The 24,684-nt window shown below is 39.1% G+C and overlaps 1 protein-coding gene across 1 annotated transcript in view; it reads right to left on the bottom strand.

Annotated features, from left to right (window-relative positions):
• LOC130913588 (protein kinase C-binding protein NELL1-like) overlaps window positions 1-24,684 on the bottom strand; it is a 308,184-nt gene that overhangs the window by 190,339 nt on the left and 93,161 nt on the right. The window contains exons 6-8 of the mRNA XM_057832310.1: window positions 13,838-13,910; window positions 13,111-13,193; window positions 1,770-1,904 (exon numbers count right to left, since the gene is read on the bottom strand). Of these exons, the coding sequence (XP_057688293.1) occupies window positions 1,770-1,904; window positions 13,111-13,193; window positions 13,838-13,910 (291 nt within the window). The remainder of the gene's footprint in view (window positions 1-1,769; window positions 1,905-13,110; window positions 13,194-13,837; window positions 13,911-24,684) is intronic.

The following is a 24,684-nucleotide window of genomic DNA, read 5'->3' as shown; positions in this document are numbered from 1 at the left end:
GTCCGTCATTTTGACAGGTTGCAATTCACACCCCAGATCACAGGGTGGCGAGTGAGCATATTATTTAGCTATTGTCTCTCTTAATGCATGACGTCGTTGGCTATTCTGTCAGAATATTGTAGCGTCACCAGGGTCTGGCGGCGGCACCGTGATTGACACATCAACGCGAGGTTCTTATTGGTGCACCCGGTGTGCCAGCGCGTCATCCAATTGGTGGACTAGATTGCCGCCTGTGTATAGACCCCAATCACATGACGTCACAACTCCGCCCCCCTGACTGGAGCCGCCATATTGTGTGTCAGCTCGTCGTGTTTACACATTATCGCTACGTACATGCCTCCTATTACGGCGTGTTTTTCTGCTCGTTAACATTAATAATCAAAATGGTGAAGGCGTGTGTGGCGGTTGTTTGCAGTAACAGAGAAGACAGACTGAGAGAGAAGTTCTACCGTATTCTGAGAGACCCGAAGAGGAGAGCGAGATGGACTGCTGTAATTCGACAAGAAATCTGGGCACCAAATGATCACCACAGACTATGTAGTAGTCATTTTAGATCTGGTAAGATGCATTTAATATATATTTAGAAGATTTTGGGCTGACAACCACAATTAAGATCATTGTGTGACGTTGGTGATTGGGGTCTATATAGTTGCCTCTTTTTCTTTGGGGGCGGAGTTGTTGTTTTGTTGGTGTTGTTGGCGGTAAGCAGAGTAAAAAGAGGGAGAAAAATACCACGACTTCCTTGTCTAATTTTTCGCCGCCAAGCAAGCGTTACAATATTAATTAAAAATGAATAAAAACTAAATACTATTGAATATGTCATCATTATCATTTTAAAAATTTAAGTGACGGGTAAAAATAGATTATGACCGGATTTTTATGACCCTGTCAGTCAAAATGACAGACAACGAAAATGTCTAGCGCAACCTCTGGTCTAAACTATTATTTATGGTTGAGGTGTGATGCACTTTCAGAACATTAAAAACAGGCGTGATGTTCCATTTCACCTACAACATTAATGCTCATTTTAATTATTGGGGGAAAAAAAGGGGGGGGAATCTACTCACAAATGTTGAATTTTTGGTGTGCTGAGCTTCAATCAGTCTAATAATGGGCTGGTCATATCAGTCATGATATGAAATATCATCACTGACTACTGGGTGACAGCTATTAATCCGCTGAAACTAAGGCCATGGAGGGCTTGACATAAGTTCTGAAGCTGATGTTTCCTTGCAGATGACTCTTAATTTCATGAGTCATTGGAAATAGATTCCCGGGATAGCACGAATATCACTTAATGGTGAATAAGAGGACCAAATCACAGCAGTTAAACTCTCTCTACTGCTTGTGCTGCTGTGATACAGTAAATCTAATTCCCAAGGGCCCTTGATGGCCTGATTCAACACATTTCAAAGTCAGCCTACCATTTGTGTGAGTAGAAAGGGAGGCTAATTAGGGGGTGATTATCAAGGTGCTGCCCTACGGCAGCAATGGTATGGGACTGGCAGAGAGGAAATACTATAGAAAAATTACACAATGCAAACACTTTAAGCACAGTAACACCTTATGCAATCCATTGTTCAGTAAGTCCATAATTATTCTTTCCACTTTGTACATGGTCACATCATCACAAAATGAGTTGCCCAGATAACAGTGGATGTCAATGTTAGATTTTTTTTTTTTTCCATTTTCGGGTGTTGGTTTTGCATGGATGTATTTGTTTATTTATTTTTTAATCATTTACTGTATAAGAACAAAATAACACTCACCTTACATGCACAGTTCCTGCAATTTTCCGGCTCCACCCACAGCTCTTTATCCTTGTAGACAAAACCATTGGCACTGCAGGTCTTCTCACAGTGACATCCCTCGAGCTGGGTAAGTCTGGTCTCGGCGTAATTTAACTGAAAATGACCATAGAACCACTTGTTATAAAACCAAATATAAAGTCTGACAGTGCAAACAGGTTAACCCCACTGCCCTATTCCATTGCTCTCTTGAATGCTCACTCATGTTGAGCGCTGCTCCACTGGGAGCCGGTCATTAGAGGAAGGATTATATGTGATCCTCATTCAGCTCATGCTTTAGACCGTAGGCTATAAACTACAGTAAAAATGACTGCAAAGACAGAAGTTGGGATGCTTGCAACCTCTCCTTTTTACTTCTGCGCCCATGGTTCCATCTATTTTCATGCTCCATTCTCTTGATGTCTGCCCGTCAACTGTGATGCCTCTTTGACATCAAGGAAATGCTTGTTCATCTTAGTGATACAAATGACTGCCAACTTAAAAATTCATAAAAAATATATGATTTTCATTTAACTTAATCTGACCATGATTCAATCAACAATGAATAGAAAAATGTATGTTTTGTTTTATTTAAACTAAAACTTCTTCCGACATGGTTACTCCAAGTTATCATTTAAAAAGATGTTTCAGAGTTTCCATTTCATTTTTAAATGTGTGTTTCTTGTTTTCTTTTAAAATGGAACCACATCATACTTTTGCAGCATTAGAGATTGTGGTGTTATTTGAGTCAACGTTGATGTCCTTGATATTTTTAGTGATGTTGCTTCTGTTGTCAATGGGCTTTCTAGTGCGGTTTACATAGTTATGAAATATCTGATTTTAGTCAATTTACTGAAATACGTATTTTTACAACCAGCTACTAAACCATAAAGTTACAGACTAGTCACAGGACCAGAAACAACCATGCCTCCGAATTGGGTATAGTGGGTTGTTTGTTGAAGGTCAACTTTAGTCAGTAAACATTCAGGGTCCTTTACAAATTCTCGTTGTAATTGACTTTGATCATAGAAAGACTCAATTGTTGCCATCTGGTTCCAAAACCCAAACCCTTCTGAATTTGCTATTAAGGACCAAAGTAAGAGTTATGAGTGAGAAATGGTCCACAGAACCACAAACACAGACAATAGTTGTCAACTCACTAACCAGGCCTCAACATTGGTGCGCTCTAACTAGCACTGTGGCAGTGGTGTGCGACCACACCATGCCCTCAAGCCAAAGTGGCTTCTGATAAAAAATGTTAGGGTTATGCCAAACATTTATTCATTCATCTACTGTACTACTATCTACTTATCCTCAAAAGGGTCGCTAAAGATTATCCCTTATAACTAGGGGCAGGAAGTGGGGTACACCTGAAATGGTTACCATCTGATCGCAGGTCATAAACAAAAAACCTTTCATACCCACAATAACATCTTTGGAGAATTTAGAGTGTCAAATCAGCCTACCATGCACGTTCTTGGGATGTAGGCGGAAACCTGTTTACCCAGAAAAAAACCCACGCAGGCAAATGGAGAACATGCAAGTTGCACGCAGGAAGGCCCAGTCCAAGGATTTAAACCTTGATCTCAGAACTGGGATGCAAAAGTGCTAACCACTCATAGACAGTGTTGCATTTGCCAAACATACAGTGCCTTGCAAAAGTATTCGCCCCCTTGAACCTTGCAACCTTTCGCCACATTTCAGGCTTCAAACATAAAGATATAAAATTTAAATTTTTTCTCAAGAATCAACAACAAGTGGGACACAATCGTGAAGTGGAACAAAATTTATTGGATAATTTAAACTTTTTTAACAAATAAAAAACTGAAAAGTGGGGCGTGCAATATTATTCGGCCCCCTTGCGTTAATACTTTGTAGCGCCACCTTTTGCTCCAATTACAGCTGCAAGTCGCTTGGGGTATGTTTCTATCAGTTTTGCACATCGAGAGACTGACATTCTTGCCCATTCTTCCTTGCAAAACAGCTCGAGCTCAGTGAGGTCGTATGGAGAGTGTTTGTGAACAGCAGTCTTCAGCTCTTTCCACAGATTCTCGATTGGATTCAGGTCTGGACTTTGACTTGGCCATTCTAACACCTGGATACGTTTATTTTTGAACCATTCCATTGTAGATTTGGCTTTATGTTTTGGATCATTGTCCTGTTGGAAGATAAATCTCCGTCCCAGTCTCAGGTCTTGTGCAGATACCAACAGTTTTTCTTCCAGAATGTTCCTGTATTTGGCTGCATCCATCTTCCCGTCAATTTTAACCATCTTCCCTGTCCCTGCTGAAGAAAAGCAGGCCCAAACCATGATGCTGCCACCACCATGTCTGACAGTGGGGATGGTGTGTTCAGGGTGATGAGCTGTGTTGCTTTTACGCCAAACATATCGTTTTGCATTGTGGCCAAAAAGTTCAATTTTGGTTTCATCTGACCAGAGCACCTTCTTCCACATGTTTGGTGTGTCTCCCAGGTGGCTTGTGGCAAACTTTAAACGAGACTTTTTATGGATGTCTTTGAGAAATGGCTTTCTTCTTGCCACTCTTCCATAAAGGCCAGATTTGTGCAGTGTACGAATGATTGTTGTCCTATGGACAGACTCTCTCACCTGAGCTGTCGATCTCTGCAATTCATCCAGAGTGATCATGGGCCTCTTGGCTTCATCTCTGATCAGTTTTCTCCTTGTTTGAGAAGAAAGTTTGGAAGGACGGCCGGGTCTTGGTAGATTTGCAGTGGTCTGATGCTCCTTCCATTTCAATATGATGGCTTGCACAGTGCTCCTTGAGATGTTTAAAGCTTGGGAAATCTTTTTGTATCCAAATCCGGCTTTAAACTTCTCTACAACAGTATCTCGGTCCTGCCTTGTGTGTTCCTTGGTTTTCATAATGCTCTCTGCACTTTAAACAGAACCCTGAGACTATCACAGAGCAGGTGCATTTATACGGAGACTTGATTACACACATTTGGATTCTATTTATCATCATCGGTCATTTAGGACAACATTGGATCGTTCAGAGATCCTCACTGAACTTCTGGAGTGAGTTTGCTGCACTGAAAGTAAAGGGGCCGAATAATATTGCATGCCCCACTTTTCAGTTTTTTATTTGTTAAAAAAGTTTAAATTATCCAATAAATGTTGTTCCACTTCACGATTGTGTCCCACTTGTTGTTGATTCTTGACAAAAAAATTAAATTTCATATCTTTATGTTTGAAGCCTGAAATGTGGTGAAAGGTTGCAAGATTCAAGGGGGCCGAATACTTTTGCAAGGCACTGTATATTGCACATTTTAATTTGGGATGCACCGATCTACAGTTTTTCAGTTCCAATATGATCCCAATACCTTAATCCGGATATCGTCCTATACCAACATAATACCTATAACATTTTTAATAATCAATCCTCGGAATTTTAGCAATATCTTAATCCCTCCGCAATGTTATATTGTGTGTATATCGTGCATTTCTGGTAAACTAAAAAGATATGACACAATATGCTTGATTTATTTTTATTCAAAAATAAATGAACAAACTGCAAAATGTCAATTTAAAGTAACACTTTCTGTTATTAATTGCTTAGTGTTGCTGCAGTTGTTCCTTTAGATTCAAGTGGTGTCCAAACTACAGCCCGTGGGTAGTTCTTATTGGCCCGCAACAAATTATGAAAATATCTTTGAATATGGCTCACACAAGAACCTGAGTTCAGTCTACATCCTGCTGCACTTCTAAGCTTCAACACTCGATGGAAGTAGTCACTTAAACAGTGCATCTCTATTAGGTCAGTGTTAAAAACTTGATATTTCAAAGCTTGACATTTAAGGTGAGCTATCCTAACTTTACGAATCTTTTCTCAATTTAAAAAAAGCTGCTATTATTGAAAATAATATACAATAAAATAATAAAATAATATACAAAAAATATGCTTAAATTTGACACACAAACATACAAAGAAAAAACATAAATGAAACTGTTTAAAACACACATAAGATGAAACAAATAAGGTACAATAAACTGGCATTTTTAACTCATTTGCTCCCAAAAACTTATAAATATGTTCTATTTTTCTTGTTTCAGTGTCCCAAAGACGTATTTCTACGTGTTTTACATTTTTTTTTTTTTCATAAGAGACATCTCTGGGTTCTGATTCAACTGAGCTCCAAAGCACAAAGCTGCAAATCCATTTTAAAGCAATAAAACTGGCCACTGGAGCGCAGTAGCGCATTTGGTAAGACCCGCAACCCGATTCAATGGCAAAGAACGCCACACGGCCGGGGCGCCGGCGGAAGGATGTCAGGCGGCGCACGACCGAGGAGAACAACCGAGAGGATGCCCAGGATGCCAGGCGCTGGACGACCGAGCAGAACGACCGGGACCACCAGTGCAGCGGACGATGTCTTTGAGTCCATACTGCTCGCTGAGCAGACTCCGCAGACTCAAAAAAATGCATCTTTATGAGACAGGCGGCGATGAGGGAAAAATTAACCCGGCTGTCGCAGCAACAAAAGCGTCATCTCAGTTATTTATGTGTAAATAAATTGTTACTTTGCTATCAAAAGCTCTATTTGTCTTGTTATGTCATTTTGCAAAAGGAAAATATTATTCAGATGTTTGGGATGTAACTAAAGCAAAAAATAGCTGTGTTAAAGTCAAAGGTATGTTTGAAATGCATGCTTTCACAAAAAGCTCAATTTCTCTGTTTTTTCATCAGAAATTGGAAAACTGCTCAAACTAAGCTATTTTCTAATGCTGATTTCTAAAGAATGGAAAAAGGTATGAACTTACTTTCTTTTCCTGCTGAAAGAAGAGTCTAATCTTTCTTTTGGTGGGTTCCATATTTATATAGCAATGGGACAGAATTTTCTGTGGGCCTTGCAAAATCAGTCAAAATCCAGTAAAACGGCCAAGAGCGAAGGGCCTTGCTCCAGTGAAAATGGCTGGGAGTGAATGAGTTAAGTGAAGAAAGTAATGAGCCTTGGTGAAAAAGAACAAAAATGTGGGCCTTTTTGATGGTTCAGGTAACTCCGAAAGATTTTGTCTTTCAATAGAGACGGCTATGCTGAGCATCTCTTATACACAGAGTCAGACCCAGTTTACCTGTGAGAAAAACTCTGGCCTCAGTTTAAGGAAAGAGTGGACTCAACATAAAATGAAAGAGTCAAAATGAATAAATGATCAATAATAGATGTCGCTGAGACATTTTACTAAATTTAAAAACTAAAGCTGTGTAAAAGTTGTGTAAAGAAGGCACCCAAAACAAAAAGGTTTGGAACACAAATTTGAAAGGCAAAAAAATCAGCACCGAGGTAATGGTACCACAAAGGAATCATTTTCAGTTTAGCATGAGCTGCATCAACTAGCAGTGGTAGTCACATGAGTCAGACACTAATAGATGTGGGCCTCTAGTGGTTGATACATGAGGCAAATAGACCAAGCAGAGTAATAAAACGACGGGAGAATTTCTAACTCGTCAATCTTACCGCTCGCGTGTGTCCAATAGTCTGAGAACGGCATGCTTAATAATACGTAGCACATATATTCTGCATGCATATTTCAAGTCAATGAATATACAATGGTTAGTCAATTCATCTCTTTATCATAAACCACATCGAAAAAATTGACCCCTTGGTGAACTCAAAGAGTCATTTGAGGAGCGGAGATGACCGAATCCTCCCTGCAGTGACTTATATGAACACGTAAGTTGGCAAAATATGGTGTGCATGAGTGGAAAAGCAGAATGTGCCGACACAGCAGGATGGTAATGTTAGTCATAAAAGAATTCTTACATTTTAGAGCAACATATTGTGAGTGACCAATCATAGGCCTATACCAAATCCAAGATGGCACTGACCCAGAGAGTTCACAATCACAATTATTAGTGATAATAATGACAGCCACAGCTCCTTTGAACTGTACAAATGTATACATTTCTGCTGACAGCATTTCAACCTCTCCAAAGCCAAAAGGAAATAGTGCTGATGTAATAGATTAAAAATATCCCGATGATTGGTAGAATTCTTAAATATTAGAGATTTCCCTGATCCAATTACATGATCAGAAATCGGACAGATCACATCTTTTTTCAGAGGATCGGAATCAGGTAAAAAAAAGGATCGGGTTTTAAATTAGAAAAAAAAAAAAAAAAACATATATTCATTTTTTAAGGGCTAAAATGTAACACAATAATCCAAAATTGCAATGGCATTGCCAAAAGAAACAAAAACATTTTAAACTCCGGAACACTCCCGGAAAACAAGGAAGTATTGTAAATAATACTGTAACATGTTTGGAACTTTTTTTTTTCTTTTTTTAAATAAAACTTTTTTCGGTATCAGATCAGGACTCTGTATTGGCATATTCTCAAAATCAGGTGACTTGGAGTCAGACTGATGTGCAGAAATATGCTATCGCGACATCCCTAATAAATCTGAAAATTAAAAATCGATTAAAAACGTGTGTTAAATGTGAAAATTTGTGTCATAATACACAGTTAAAAGCAGGTTTTGAAATTATTAACAGTATTAATATTCTTTAAAGTAATTCTAAAATAACAAACAACGTGAGATATGAGCTCTGCTAGTTTAGCCTCTTTGAAAAAGCTCATCGGTGATCGACTAGTTGTGTCTGCTGAAACACTGAGGAGGGAGAACTTGCCACTATGCCTTACTTTCTTTTGAGCCGGTGAAGGCAAAACATCGTGGTCTGAGTGTTAATTTTAATCTCCCTAATCCAGGCTGCTCGTCTGGGATGGATGTAACAAGAACCAGCTATCCGAAATAGAAGTCCTATTCTCATTCAAAACATCTACATTCTGAGGGGTCAAGAACATGTGGTGGTTCAATGCCTGCAGGAAGACGCTTGCAATCCGAGGTTAAGTACAAGTGCCTGGAGAGCCAAGGTGCCCAATCTGCAGAGAAGTTACCTCACCATATCAATTTAGTCCACGAGTCTGAGTGTTCATTTTGATCTCCCAAATCCAGGCTGCAACACTAAAACACTAGCCTGAACTGGCACTGCGTTTGCCCTTGGTCGGCGTTCTCACATTGGAGAGGAAGACTTAGAAGAGCCGGTCGGTTCGGGTTGACAATTGACATGTAGCCTAGCTCTGAATCCTCCTATTTTGTTTACGCTGTCACCTCCGTTCCAAAGCTGCAGCAGGGAAATGACAAGAGCTGCAGTAGTCCGCTGAAACTCTGGTTTAAAATACAGTTCTGGAGGTGCAAAAAATCAGCAGTTTTGACCAATCTGGAATAATTTAGCTCTGTCATACTAAATAAATCATTTTTTAATATCTCATGTCCCATTTAGCAGAAGACTGTTGTTTGTCATGAAAATTCAATTTATATTGCCGTCAGGGCATCAATACTTTTACAAAGAATATTCTGTGATAATAATGGAGTAGTGGAGAGTTTTGTATTGCCCATGCAGTCAGCTCCAGTCGTCAGCCTTATGTTTGTTGTTCCTGTGGCCTTTTTCTCGTTCTGAATCTTCCTCCTCCCTTAAATATATATGGGTATATGTCACAGACTTCTTTTGGATTGACGAAATCGTTCAAAAAATCCACACCGAAACGCTGAAAAACGCTTCCCTCTCCATTGTGCTCAATGCTAAATACTTCACCTAGTGATATCATCACCAAGATGGAGGCATCAGAGCGCTAGGATGACAGGAGGAGCTAAGCGGCAGCTTTAAAGAAGCATTTCTCATCATCCGCGCGTTTCCCAGTTGGTGTATATAGTTGAATCGTCTCAATATATGATTTTAATTCCGATAATAAAGTTATTTCAGATTTCAGTTTTGGTGTCAGATACACTTTAATTCATTCATTCATCCATCTCAGGCACCGCTGTTCTGACTTGCAGATGTTCAAGGCTAAAGGGAGTTGTTTAGCAGCAAGTGACCATTTACGTTTAAATCACAACATTTTAGATATTTTGTTTAAAATGAAATGCAAGGCTGTATAGCCTAAAAGTTTTAAATATACATGTTGAGTAAGTCGACATTGACTTACGTGCTTTCCATGAAAGGTTTCTGATGGACTTATTAAGTATTGAGCAACTGTACAGTTTAAATAAGTCTTGAGGCAAAAAGTGTGTGTGCACGTTTGTTTGTTTGTTTTAGTGATGTTATATACAGTTGTGGTCAAAAGTTTACATACACTTGTGAAGAACATAATGTCATGGCTCTCTTGAGTTTCCAGTTATTTCTACTACTCTGATTTTTCTCTGATAGAGTGATTGGAACAGATACTTCTTTGTCACAAAAAACATTCATGAAGTTTGGTTCTTTTATGACTTTATTATGGGTGAACAGAAAAAAGTGATCAAATCTGCTGGGTCAAAAATATACATACAGCAGCGCTAATATTTGGTAACATGTCCCTTGGCCATTTTCACTTCAATTAGGCGCTTTTGGTAGCCATCCACAAGCTTCTGGGAAGCTTCTGGTTGAATCTTTGACCACTCCTCTTGACAGAATTGGTGCAGTTCAGTTAAATTTGATGGCTTTCTGACATCGACTTGTTTCTTCAGCATTGTCCACAAGTTCTCAATGGGGTTTAAGTCAGGACTTTGGGAAGGCCATTCGAAAACCTTAATTCTAGCCTGATTTAGCCATTCCATTACCACTTTTGATGTGTGTTTGGGGTCATTGTCCTGTTGGAACACCCAGCTGCGCCCAAGACCCAATCTTCGGGCTGATGACGTTAGGTTATCTTGAAGAATTTGAAGGTAATCCTCCTTCTTCATTATCCCATTTACTCTCTGTAAAGCACCAGTTCCATTGGAGGCAAAACAGCCCCACAGCATAATACTACCACCACCGTGCTTGACGGAAGGCATGGTGTATTTGGGGTTAAAGGCCTCACCTTTTCTCCTCCAAACATATTGGTGGGCATTGTGGCCAAACAGCTCGATTTTTGTTTCGTCTGACCACAGAACTTTCCTCCAGAAGGTCTTATCTTTGTCCATGTGATCAGCAGCAAACTTCAGTCGAGCCTTAAGGTGCCGCTTTTGGAGCAAGGGCTTCCTTCTTGCACAGCAGCCTCTCAATCCATGGAGATGCAAAACACGCTTGACTGTGGACACTGACACCTGTGTTCCAGCAGCTTCTAATTCTTGGCAGATCTGCTTTTTGGTGATTCTCGGTTGAATCTTCACCCTCCTGACCAATTTTCTCTCAGCAGCAGGTTATAGCTTGCGTTTTCTTCCTGATCGTGGCAGTGACAAAACAGTGCCATGCACTTTATACTTACAAACAATTGTTTGCACTGTTGCTCTTGGGACTTGCAGCTGCTTTGAAATGGCTCCAAGTGACTTTCCTGACTTGTTCAAGTCAATAGCCACGTTTACATGCTGACTTTTATTCATACCGATTCAAATCATTCCGAATGGAAATTTCACATCAGCTGTTTACATGTCACTTCATCTATTCCGATCCAGCGTTTACATGTGACTGCCTTCATTCCGAAAGGACGTTTGACAACTGCTGTCTGACATGCACAGATTAATCAAAACAAAGCGTCACGTTGCAAAACATGGAGATCGATCGTCAGATCAGCTGCTGTTTTAACTTTTTGAGTGGAAACAAAACTTCAGAATGATACGCCGTTCATTTAAAAAGTTGTGTGGGTGCGCTGTGCGTGTGCTTGGAAGCCATGTTGCAAGTGACGTTACTTACGTCACCGAGTGACGTCACCACGTCAGTATGGAGCATGCGCAGAAAGAACGCAACCAGACACCATTCCGCTTCCCTGTTTACATGATATAATTTTACTTCTAATCGGTTTGGGAAAAGGAATATTCCACCCCTGTGAATCGGAATGAAATTCCATTCGGTTTGGGCCTGTTCATTCCGAATGAGGTGTTTATATGGAACACATTTATTCGGTTTGAACAAATATTCCGATTGTAATTGGAATATCTGGCTCCATGTAAACGTTCCATGTAAACGTGGCAACTGACTCGCTTTTTCAGATCCATGTATGTATATTTTTGACCCAGCAGATTTGATCACTTTTTCTGTTAACCCATAATAAAGTCATAAAAGAACCAAACTTCATGAATGTTTTTTTGTGACGAAGTATCTGTTCCAATCACTATCGGAGAAAAATCAGAGTTGTAGAAATAACTGGAAACTCAAGAGAGCCATGACATTATGTTCTTCACAAGTGTATGTAAACTTTTGACCACAACTGTAATTCAACAATACCATCGGCCCAACAGCAGCTACTGTAGGTTGTTCTCTCTATCTAGGATTTTTGATTTGTGATTTTCAGGGAACAGCTGGTCGGCTAAGTTCAACAGACTTGAAGGGCAGTTAAATAGGGATGCAACTTTTCCAGATAAGGCGTGGTAAAGCTATTTAATTTTTTAAAAATGAATATTGAAATGAATTCTATCGTTTACAGACATCCATTGGAGGAAGGCCAGAATGGAATCTCTGCTCCTACTTACATTTTCCCTTTTCATGGCAAGGAGCAGCACCCACTAGAGATATTTGAGGGAAGACATAAGTAATTCTGGGAAGAGTTTTTCCAGGCAGTTCCAATTATTTTATTTATTTTTTTAATTATTTACTGTATTTTTCAGACTATAAGTTACACCTGAGTATAAGTCGCACCAGCCAAAAAATGCGCAATGAAGAGGAAAAAAAAAAAACATAAGTTGCACCGGAGTATAAGTCGCATATTTGGGGGAAATGTACTTGATAAAATCCAACACATAGAACAGATATGTCCTCTTGAAAGGCAATTTAAAATAAAAATACAATAGAGAACAACATGCTGAATAAGTGTACTGTATGAAAATGTTAGATGATGCATGAACAACGAAATGCGAATGTGGCCGGTATGTTAATGTAACATAGCTATTAAGAGTTATTCAGATAACTATAGCATAAAGAACATGCTAACAAGTTCACCAAACCATCAGTGTCAAAACACCAAAATAACATGTGAAACGCTATGACAATGTGTAAATAATTTCACACATGAGTCGCTCCAGAGTATAAGTCGCACACCCAGCAAAACTATTTAAAAAAAACTGCGACTTATAGTCCGAAAAATATGGTAATCATTGAAAAAAAATTAATTAGGTTCAAAATAATTGCAAAATGCAATTTTTCCACTGGCCACTTAGATAAATTATCACTTGTTCCGTAAGAATAAGGGTCTGTCTAAACCAAAAATAGCAGAGTTTTTTTATATTTTATATTAGGTAAATAATGAAGACTGAATGACACTCAGTAATGAATTGAGTATATTTTATGTACAAACTAGTGAGCAATAATGGATAGGTCCTTTTGTGGGAAGCAATTGATTGTTCTCACCTTGAGTGTCATCTTGGCAAGGAGGTCCTGCAGGTCCATAATGCCTTGCACTAGACTCAAGAAATCACTGCAGGTTGGGCAGCCTGAAAGAAAGAATGCATGCACAGAACTGAAAAGATAATCAAATAAATTAAGGTGGCAATTGTAGCACAAATCGATAGAATCAAAACATATGTGTCGCTCAAAAATTTTTATTTTATTTTTAGGTATGAGCTTAATAGACCATTAATACAGTACGTCATATCATATCGAGCGGTGGTTTTGGATATCTATGTCAATGGTCTCCAACCCGGTCTTCAAAGGCCCACTGGAGGTGCAGGATTTCATTGCAACCAAATAAGATGACTATACTTTTTCACCAATTTGGTGTTTTACAGGTGCAGCTGATTGCAGTCAGGTGCTGCTTGTTTTAGCAGAAACCTCATTGGTTCAACTATCTGTGCTTGATCGGCAGGCACAAAAACCACGACCCATAGCTTGCCTTTGAGGACCGGGTAGGAGACCACTGATCTATGTCACAGATGCAAAAAGAGTGGTAAATGTATCAGAGAAAATTAATATTACAGAAAAAGACCAGGAGAATCAATTGGGCCTTTTACTAGTTTCATTGTTCAAATTGGTGATCAACTTTATGTCAGAGGTGAATTTCATCAAAGAAAAACATCAATAGAACTTGCTAATTAAAGCATGCTTCAGGTTAAAAAACATTACGGTTGGAGATACTTACTACGATTAAGGTTTGGACATTGGGTGATGTAGCCGTTGGGCGCAAAAACAAACTTCACATCTTGGATTATGCCCTGCCAAGAAGAACATTAGAGATCCACTGATAAGATTGCTTGAATATTACCGTACTAAACGCTACTTCAACTAGGTAGCATGTGTATTTAATCACGGTTTATGTATCACTTCAGTTCTTTTTTTCTGTCTGTCCCCCATTGGCTTTTTTTTGTCTGGCTGCATTCTTTCAATAATAATAAATAACTAGGCCTGCAAGCAGGACTGAACGGGCCCTCGCAATCTAGCGCAACTCGGACAGTGTGCAGGTCAGGGTGGTGGGAAGAGATAAAAAACCCTATTGGACAGAGTAATACAAAAAAGGAGCGAATAAAGGGTCGTCACGGCAACAGACAGAGACATGTGGACATGGGCCGTAAAATGAGTATTTCAAAAGGTCTTGAAACTATAATGACCCACCATGAAAAGAACTGGACATATATTTGAAAAATGAGTGACTTTCTATGGCCACTAGTTGGCGTTGTAGGTTTGATGCAAATGACCCCTACAGGACCCTTCAGAGTATGACTCAACAAGCACGAGATGTTTGGCGCAGATATGTTGTAGAAGTTATGACTGTTCAAAACTTGTGGTGAGACGAAATGGCTTCAGTCATTTTCACTTCTCCTGTTGGACTCTTTTGCTTCAACCAAACCTCAGTATTTTTCATCAGGCACCTGAACACATGTCTTATGGCTCCCCTGATGCAGGTTTCAGGTGAATATATTTTTTTTCCTTGGAGGAGGAGCCTGTTTAGTAAAAAAAGGCATTTCCTGTTCCCAATAGGGGGCGCTCGGCCTAATGGGTAATGTTTCAATGCACTCGTGTTAAGGGTGGGATTCCGCACATACATGCCAGATATGAAAAAGATTGAACGTTGTGTCAAGGAGCTATTAGTCTTTTACTGAATTTGTCATTTTGCCGAAAAAATGGCCGACTTAGGTCCACGCCCAGGTCAGACCCGTGAATGAAAACGCACCATTTTGAAAAGTTTAGATCTCCTATGTCTCCTGAATAGTCTCACCAATTTTGAAGATGATCCAACTAACTCCCTCTGTGACAATGTCTCAAATGTGCACCCTGTTAATTGATAAAAATTTCACATTCGATCAAAATACCCAATTTCCTGTTGGGTTTGGAATATGGGTTCAAGAGACTTTTTGGAGCAGTTTTGCACAAGGTATCGACTCCCCAAATTTCATTGCTCTATGTTAAAAAAACCCTAATAGGAAACGCCTTTTTGAAAAATTCAAAGGGGCGCCACTGAGCCCTTTTGTTACATTTTTTTGTAACGAAAAGGAATCAAAATCCACGCAAAGCCGCATGTATGTGCAAAATTTGGTGAGTTTTCGTGCATTGTTCAGGCCTCCAAATGTAAACTGTACTACAAATAGATAAAAATTTCACATTCGATCCAAAATACCCGATTTTCTGTTGGATTTGGAAAATGGGTGCAAGAGACTTTTTGGAGCAGTTTTGCATAAGGTATGGACTCCCCAAATTTCATTGTTCCACGTTGAAAAAACCCAACAGGAAAGGCTTTTTTTAAAACTCCTTTCTGTCGCCACTAGTTGGCACTGTAGAGTTGATGCAAATGACCCCTACAAGACCCTTCAGGGTATGACTCTCAACAAGCACGGGAAGTTTGGCGCAGATATGTTGTATATCTGCTGAGTTATGACTGTTCAAAGTTTTTTGCGAGACAAATTGTTGACGGTCATTTTCACTTTCCTGTTTGGACCCCTCCGCTTCAACGAAACCTCAATATTTTTCATCAGGCACCTGAACACAGGTCTTAAGGCTCCCCTGATGCAGGTTTGAGGTCAACAGATTTTTTTTCCCTTGGAGGAGGAACCTGTCTCGTAAAAAAAGGCTTTTCCTGTTCTCACTAGGGGGCGCTAGGCCTAATGGGTAATATTTCAATGCATTCGTGTTAAGGGTGGGATACCGCACATACATGCCAGATATGAAAAAGATTGAACGTTGTGTCAAGGAACTATTAGTCATTTACTGAATTTGTCATTTTGCCGAAAAAATGGCCAACTTTGGCACCACGCCCAGGTCAGACCCGTGAATGAAAACACACCATTTTAAAAACTTAAGATCTCATATGTCTCCTGAACAGTCTCACGAATTTTGAAGATGATCCAACTAACTCCCTCGGCGAAAAGGTCTCAAATGTGCACCCTGTAAATAGATAAAAATTTCATATTCGATCCAAAATAACCAATTTCCTGTTGGGTTTGGAACATAGGTGTAAATGCTTTTTTGGAGCGGTCTTGGACAAGGTATAGACTCCCCAAATTTCATTGCTCTACGCTGACAGACCCTAATGTTATAGGCCAATTTTAAAATTTCAAGGGGGCGCCACTGAGCCATTTTGTTACATTTTTTTGCAACGTTGCAAAATTATCGAAATTTACAATTTTCCGAACATATGTGCAAATTTTGGTGACTTTTTGTGCATGTTCAGGCCTCCATATTGGCCGTTTTTATTTGCTCTCAAAAAAAAAAAAAAAAAAAAAATAATAATAATAATAATCCTTTGCAAAACAATAGGGCCTTCGCACGCTTAGTGCTCGGGCCCCAACAATTGTTTTTATTCCATCTGAGCTAATAAAAAAAAAAAAAACACTGCTTTACTATCGTTCCATCATTGACTGGTACCTAAATATGAAAGCTTCAGTACACAAAATATTTATTTGCCGAAAAGATTTTCGAAGTTTTTTTCGCTTCTTATTACGAAAAATTATTTTCAACGCCGGCGATCCAAGAGAAGGGTGCTGAGATATTAACTTACAGGTTGCTATTAACTACGTTTATTTTCTGCCCTTTTGCTACACTTTGCTAGATGCGCCCTTGCCTTGTTTCAGTTACTTGTTGCAGCTCTCATTTGTATCCTCTACCTTGTGCAGGTATTGTGTGTAACGTTTTTTTTTCACCCTTCTCTTGTGGCACTACGCCCATCGCCTCGGTTACCATCGGGTTTGTTTATTGATCACTGTCGACCTTCTGTCATAGACCCTTTTTGTTTTCTCCATTTTTGTAATAGCGTGTTCTTTGTGTTTAATAAATCTTTGTAACACACTCCCTTGGTTGTATTGTCTGCTTAGGGTTCAACCTTGCTTCCGCAGCTGCGGACCATAACACTGCTTTCCAACCAAGAGCGTAGGTTTGGTCTCAACATTGGTAGGGACGATATAACAGCATAACCTGCATGTACACATTTTGCTGGGGACGGGACATTAATAAGACCAAACAGATTTGATGAACGGGGGTCAGGGCCACATTTCTAATGAATATGAACCTAATTAATTGATAGGCTAAATGATCAATGCAAAATAAATCCGTATCGACTGATACCAATTTTCACGTGCATTGGTTCAGGTGATACACTGTACGATTCAAATCTTTGTTTTAAAAACTGCTAAAGAAACATTTTGAAAACTTCTAGAACACATGTCTGGTTTTTATTAGCAAACTGAAAATGCAATATTTGAATATAAATTATATTAACATACACAATAAAAACAAACCTGTTATTCATCTCTTAACAATCCAGGAATGCAAAAAATAAACATTTGTCTTAAGACCACTCAACAATTGTCTTTCTAAATAAATCAGTTCAATATAACTGAAAAAAAAACTTCTTAGAGTATACCAAAAATAAATAAAAATGGTAAAACACTGCTGCTTTTGTCCACAAGCACAGCCAAACTCAATTAAACATGAAAACTTTTTACCTCGATGATGATTAATATATTGTTATCTGAAAAAAATTCTGCATAGGCTGCAAATAACATTTTTTAAAATAAATTAATGCTGAAAATAAATGAATACATTTTTAAATCAATGTGAGTCATCAGCCAATCAAATGTGTGTTTGAAGGGAAATATTGGACCGGCAGATACAGCAACTGAAAAGGGGCAAATATAAACCTAAACATAATGAAAATAATTCACTTAATAATGGTAGGGTCAATTCGATCCTTACAATAAATGGAAGACAATCTAAATTGCCTATATAACTGAACTCATTATATAATGCAAATAAGGTTGCTTAAAAGTTGGTGTGGACAATTTGAGCATCCTGAAAAGTTGGTATTGTTATGTCCCTATCGTCCCTATGCAAACCTATGTCCTTGTTTCAAACACTTAGGCTAGGTTCATACCGCAGGTCTCAATGCACAAATCCGACTTTTGTTCATATCTGGTTTTTAGAGTGTGCCCGTTCAGACAGCCTTTTTAATTAAGCCCGTAAATGTAGTATGAATGTGCACTTACTTGCAGTCCAACACGCGCTGAGCAAACTGACCTGCATGCGCAGAAGCATCCAAACAACTGACTACACATGCTGGCTCTACTTCATTCTAGGGTTATCATATTTTGATTTCCAAAAAGAGTACACAAATAACAAGACCTAAATAATCCCCGTTTAACCTGATATTCAAAGTTTATATGGATTGAAAGATCGCATCCACGCACTGTGCATGCATGATGCACACACATACGGGTAGTTTGCCCCGACTCTCGGACATGTAAGCAGTCTTGAAATATTGCTTATTTGGAGCACAGAAAGAATGTCTATCAATCTCAGGCTTATCCTCCCCTGTCCCATTTTCTTTTTTTTTTTAATGACTGTTGTCAAGTCCGCCTCTTCCCTAAAAGCCGAGTTAAAGCTAGGCGCCAACTCTCATGCACAGCTCCACCACTGCCATAGCACTCTGTCTCTCTTGCTCTTTGCTGACGTAATTGCTGCATGAATTCCGATTTAGGAGACTTGAAAGTTCTGACCACAGCCACATTCTGGAAGAATGTGGCCCAGATCGGATTTTAATGACATACGAAAGTGACCTAGATGGGATTTGAAATGGTCCACATTTATGCGACATGTCCCGCTAAGATTGCCAAGTTAATACCTCACTCGAGTCGGAAAAACACAAAAAAACAGATTTGTGCATTAAGACCTGCGGTATGAACCAAGCCTTAGAGTGTGAAATCTGTTTTCTGCACATTTCTGAAAATTTGTCTGGTTGAGTCTTTCTGAAATTTAACCCAACTTTTGTTGAACATTACACATTTAACATAACACGTACTATAACTCCCAATTACTTTTGAACTAGGTGGAGAATACACTCCTTTATGGCACAGGTCAATAACCTGTACCCTGTCTAAAACATTTTCAAAGACAAAAGACCTCTAGCAGTCTTAATGATATGTCTTTTTATTAAAGGTAATTTAATTTGATTGAAAGCACCTGCGATGTTATAAATTGCGGGAAGAAATGGTCAACACTGTATGTCTCCCTTTTACTACAAACAAATCATGTCCAATATTGGAAATCAACATAAAAATGCATCACATTCATTTTTTACTCTTCAGTCGATGGCAATTGATGTCAGGAATGGCTGAAATAGCTCATCTTTTTACAAAGAGGAGGCAAATTGGCATAGCAATTGTGAAAAAAGTAAAGAATGCTACTTGGCAGCAATGCTTGAAAATAATCTTTGTAAAAAGTAGTACTGTGCAGCACTAAATCATCTACAACTGAGGATGCCAACCAGTCTGCCAATCATTGTGAATGACAAGTCACATCCAGCATTACAAGATTGCAAAATACAGGCCTATACTGTATGATAACCACAGGGAACAAACTCTTTAAAATTACCATCTTCAAGAAATATCCATCTTTTAAATCCGCCCCCATGCAGAAGCACACAATTTGTCCTTAAATGAGTTTCTGAAAACATTCAAATGTGTCATCTGAAGTATATTTGCCACCAACATCCCTTTGGGATGTACATGAAATCCATTTGCAGTGCATTTGTCTGGCCTGGCTGAAAGCAACACCTTGCCTCCATATTTTGGAGAGGAAGGTCCATGAGATTAACAGGTTTGCAGCACAGATTGATAACACATTCGCATAGCTACACACAAGCGCTAGAACACCTACACACGCACACAGACACCTACACGTACAGAGCGGAGCATGATGTGTGTCAAAAGAAATTTTCTGAAGTGTCAGAATAAAAATGAAGCTATGGATCTAAGATGAATTTCCTGATGGTGTAAAATATTGCAGAAGTGCTGACCGTTGTACATAAAGAATTCTCTTTTTACATTGATGTCACCTGAGCTGCAGGTAGTGGCCACAATAAACATGAATTGTAAATTGATTGTAATCATAATACTTGTGACTTGGGCAGTAACCCGGTTATGAAAGGCTATATAAACATGTTCAAATAGTGTATATTGAATAGTCAATCAACAGTCAATCAAATACTCAAATAGTGCATAGCAATTGTTTAAGATCATTTTTCAGTTTTTAATAATGTCACACGCTGCCGTCTGTGGCGTTAATTTGTGTTCGTTCCTGCCCTGTTTTGTTTTGGTTGGTTCCTGTTACTTTGTGTTAACTTTGTCAGCTTTATTTTTCCTCCCCTGATTACATGGTTGCCCACACTTGTTTATCATTAGCCCTACTCCTTATATACCCCTCTTGTTTCTTTCCCTGTGCCAGTGCATTTTCATCCATTGGACTAAGCCCAAAATTCTACTATCTGCGTGAGTGCTGTGCTCAGCTCCAATGCGGACCGCCTGCAATATCCAATGCCCACTGCATACGTCTCTCATGCGGTCCGTACATCCGCAGATTCTAGACACACATGTGCAAAACAGAGGAGACCATGTGATCTGATCAACACAAAGTTTATTATTGTGACAGTGTTTTGAGAAAAAAAATCATTTATCTGAGCCAAAAATGCGCAAAGGCCAATAGTACAGTTTAGCTACAGTTAAATTCTGTTCAACACACACAAAAGCACACAAACCGCGGACATAACCCCCCCCTACAAAATCCACGCACGGATACTTGCAAGAATTGGCAGCGGAAATCAGCTTCAGTAAATCAGCACAGAAGTCTAGCTCACTTTTTACTGTTCATTTTTCTCCGCACTTAATTCTGATGTCAGTAACCCAGCAGTGGGAGTGTCACCTTGCCGCATCAAACGCACCAATAGGAGGGTCGCACTGACGTATCATTGCAGCGCTGAAAGTATTCGTAGTAGTGTTACAATTGTTTTCGGAAAAATGTCATTTCCTTTAGTCATTTTAAAATGTATTTAATGTTTTGGAGACACACAAGCACTGTACATCCCATGGTGACCTATATATATTTTGTTCTGTATAAATCTCAATAAAATATAGTAAAAAGTAGATGCATAATACTTTTAGAAACATTATTTACCTTGACAGACCAGATACTGCTGTTGTTCTATTTCTGTTTGGTGTGTACTAAACGGCAGGGCTTGATTCGGCCGCAGGTTGATGGACCAGAAAATAGATCATATTTTGAGAGAGTAATGCAAAAAAAAAAAAAAAACTCTCCATTAAATGTTTTTTTTTTTCTTATGTAGTTTATTGTTTGACTAATAGCAACCCAAATTTTAATAAAAGTAAATAATAATTTAATAAAAATAAGATTGTGTGTCGAAGCGATCGTATGTCAAGGTACCACTGTATTTGGAAAATGTTTATGGGAAATATTTTGTGTAGATAAATGCGCCATCTGAGAGTTGCTGTCAACTGGTTCAGGTGATGACCTGACCACCACCCAACTCCATCACCCCTACGACCTTTGTGAGGACAAGCGGTTTTGGGAATAGATGTATGGATGAAGGATGTCCCATTAGGATGGACTCCCTAACCAAAATAAAGTCAATGTTGACAAACACTCAATTAAATGTTGCTTCAGCAGCTCACACCTGCAGTAAAGTAGCAGGCAAATTGAGCTGGGTTCATCTGTATTCAGTAAAGTTAGGTGTGTCAACTTTAGGCATTGTACCATAGTCAATCAATAGTAAACCACTGTTACTACTCTATGTGTTCCTCTTTTACTCTTATTCCCCAAAATATTTAATGCCCACACTTTGAGTCCTGCTGTGTGCTGCTGCACAAACTGTTTCATGCCTCTGCATTTTCATTCATTTCCATTTGCAACCTAGCTCAATATGGAATCGACTCATTTTTATCCCGTCCTTGCAGGTTTGCCAGCATTTGGCATTTAGAGTGGTTTCAGCTATGCTTGACTGTAAGTAATTGGTACATGCATATAATTCAGGTTGATAGCATCCTCCACATATTGCCAGTTTTATGATGCTAAAACAACAAGTACAGATAATGGATGTAGATTTTGTATTTCCTTATTATAGCAATATACAGTATGCCAAGGGTCGCTGACATCTTGCAAGCCAGATGTGGCTCCTCTGTTTTGGACTGTAGCTGGCTTAATGGTTAAACGGAACACTGGTATGTTCCATCCTAATGGTCGACAGCGGTTTCCTTTCATTCCCCATCCGCGCTGCCTCCAGGTTATGTGCGTTTGATAAAATTGGGTGAAACAAACTGGCTTTCAGTCTCGCACAATAAACAGCTTCAGTTTTAACTACTCACTGCTTTGATATAAAAATTACCTTACATAGTATAATGAGGCATTGTGAGAGAGGATCAGAAGAAGAGTAGTTTATATGCACTGAATACATAACGAAAAGATATATACCTATAATATACGTGATTAATTAAGTTTGATGACCTGGCATTGTATTCCACTTAGGAATGTTGGGTGAAAAAGATCGTTTTTTAAAATGTATTATTTATATTGAGGTGTTAACTTACTGACTGGGAATCTAAAGTCAATTTGGATTGGAAGTATATCGCAGTCAATGGCAGTAAACAAGTTAAGGGCTACAAGCAACAAAATAATCAAGAAGTATAAGGATTAGGGATGTCACCGATCAGGCCCAAGTACGTCATTTTTAGAAGATCGGAATCGGGTGAAAAAGATTGTGTTTTTAAGATGCCAAAAGAAACAAAAGATTGTACCTTTTGTAAAAAACTAATAAATTGCCAAGGTACCCGATCGGTACTCTGTATCGGCAGATTCTCAAAGCAGGTGACTCAGACTCAAACTTGGGTGCAAAAATATATGATCAGGACAACTCTGGTTCCTCTTGATTGGGTCCATCCCAAATATACATCACCACTGAACGATTTTGTGTTGGTACTGCAACATTATAACCAAATACAACTGCCTGAGACACCCATTAAGAATCATATTTAAAATATGTGGGCTCTCAGTCAAAAAGGCTACCAGCCCTTGTAATATACAGTGCCTTGCAAAAGTATTCGGCCCCCTTGAACCTTGCAACCTTTCGCCACATTTCAGGCTTCAAACATAAAGATATAAAATTTTAATTTTTTGTCAAGAATCAACAACAAGTGGGACACAATCGTGAAGTGGAACAAAATTTATTGGATAATTTAAACTTTTTTAACAAATAAAAAACTGAAAAGTGGGGCGTGCAATATTATTCGGCCCCCTTGCGTTAATACTTTGTAGCGCCACCTTTTGCTCCAATTACAGCTGCAAGCCGCTTGGGGTATGTTTCTATCAGTTTTGCACATCGAGAGACTGACATTCTTGCCCATTCTTCCTTGCAAAACAGCTCGAGCTCAGTGAGGTTGTATGGAGAGTGTTTGTGAACAGCAGTCTTCAGCTCTTTCCACAGATTCTCGATTGGATTCAGGTCTGGACTTTGACTTGGCCATTCTAACACCTGGATATGTTTATTTTTGAACCATTCCATTTTAGATTTGGCTTTATGTTTTGGATCATTGTCCTGTTGGAAGGTAAATCTCCGTCCCAGTCTCAGGTCTTGTGCAGATACCAACAGTTTTTCTTCCAGAATGTTCCTGTATTTGGCTGCATCCATCTTCCCGTCAATTTTAACCATCTTCCCTGTCCCTGCTGAAGAAAACCAGGCCCAAACCATGATGCTGCCACCACCATGTTTGACAGTGGAGATGGTGTGTTCAGGGTGATGAGCTGTGTTGCTTTTACGCCAAACATATCGTTTTGCATTGTGGCCAATAAGTTCAATTTTGGTTTCATCTGACCAGAGCACCGTCTTCCACATGTTTGGTGTGTCTCCCAGGTGGCTTGTGGCAAACTTTAAACGAGACTTTTTATGGATATCTTTGAGAAATGGCTTTCCTCTTGCCACTCTTCCATAAAGGCCAGATTTGTGCAGTGTACGACTGATTGTTGTCCTATGGACAGACTCTCCCACCTCAGCTGTAGATCTCTGCAGTTCATCCAGAGTGATCATGGGCCTCTTGGCTGCATCTCTGATCAGTTTTCTCCTTGTTTGAGAAGAAAGTTTGGAAGGACGGCCGGGTCTTGGTAGATTTGCAGTGGTCTGATCCTCCTTCCATTTCAATATGATGGCTTGCACAGTGCTCCTTGAGATGTTTAAAGCTTGGGAAATCTTTTTGTATCCAAATCCGGCTTTAAACTTCTACACAACAGTATCTTGGACCTGCCTGGTGTGTTCCTTGTAGGGGTGCAACGGTTCAGTTAGCCCACGGTGCGGTTTGAACCCCGGTTTTGGGATCACGGTTTCGGTTCGGTTTCGGTTTTGCTTTTTTTTTTTTTTTTTTTAAACTGCCTTTATTTTGCTTTTTAAAAAATGAAATAAACACTTAAAACGTAAACATTTTCGACAGTTAAAATGCCTCTTAGCTCTTTGGCAAGTGTAGTGACTGACTACTGAAATACACACACAGTAGTAAAAAAGTTACTTGGCAAAGTAACTGGTGATACCTTTCATGTTTTTTTTTAAATTTAAAAAAAAAACAAACAAACAAACAAACAAACCCAAAAACATAGTAACCTTTGCTATGTTTGGAGGTCATTTTATGTTGTGAATCAACCGTTAAAGTTGATAAAATTACTCCCGTT

This window comes from Corythoichthys intestinalis, chromosome 1 (assembly GCF_030265065.1).
Source record: "Corythoichthys intestinalis isolate RoL2023-P3 chromosome 1, ASM3026506v1, whole genome shotgun sequence".
Classification (NCBI taxonomy): Eukaryota; Metazoa; Chordata; class Actinopteri; order Syngnathiformes; family Syngnathidae; genus Corythoichthys; species Corythoichthys intestinalis.
This window is presented reverse-complemented; position numbering and strand designations above follow the sequence as displayed.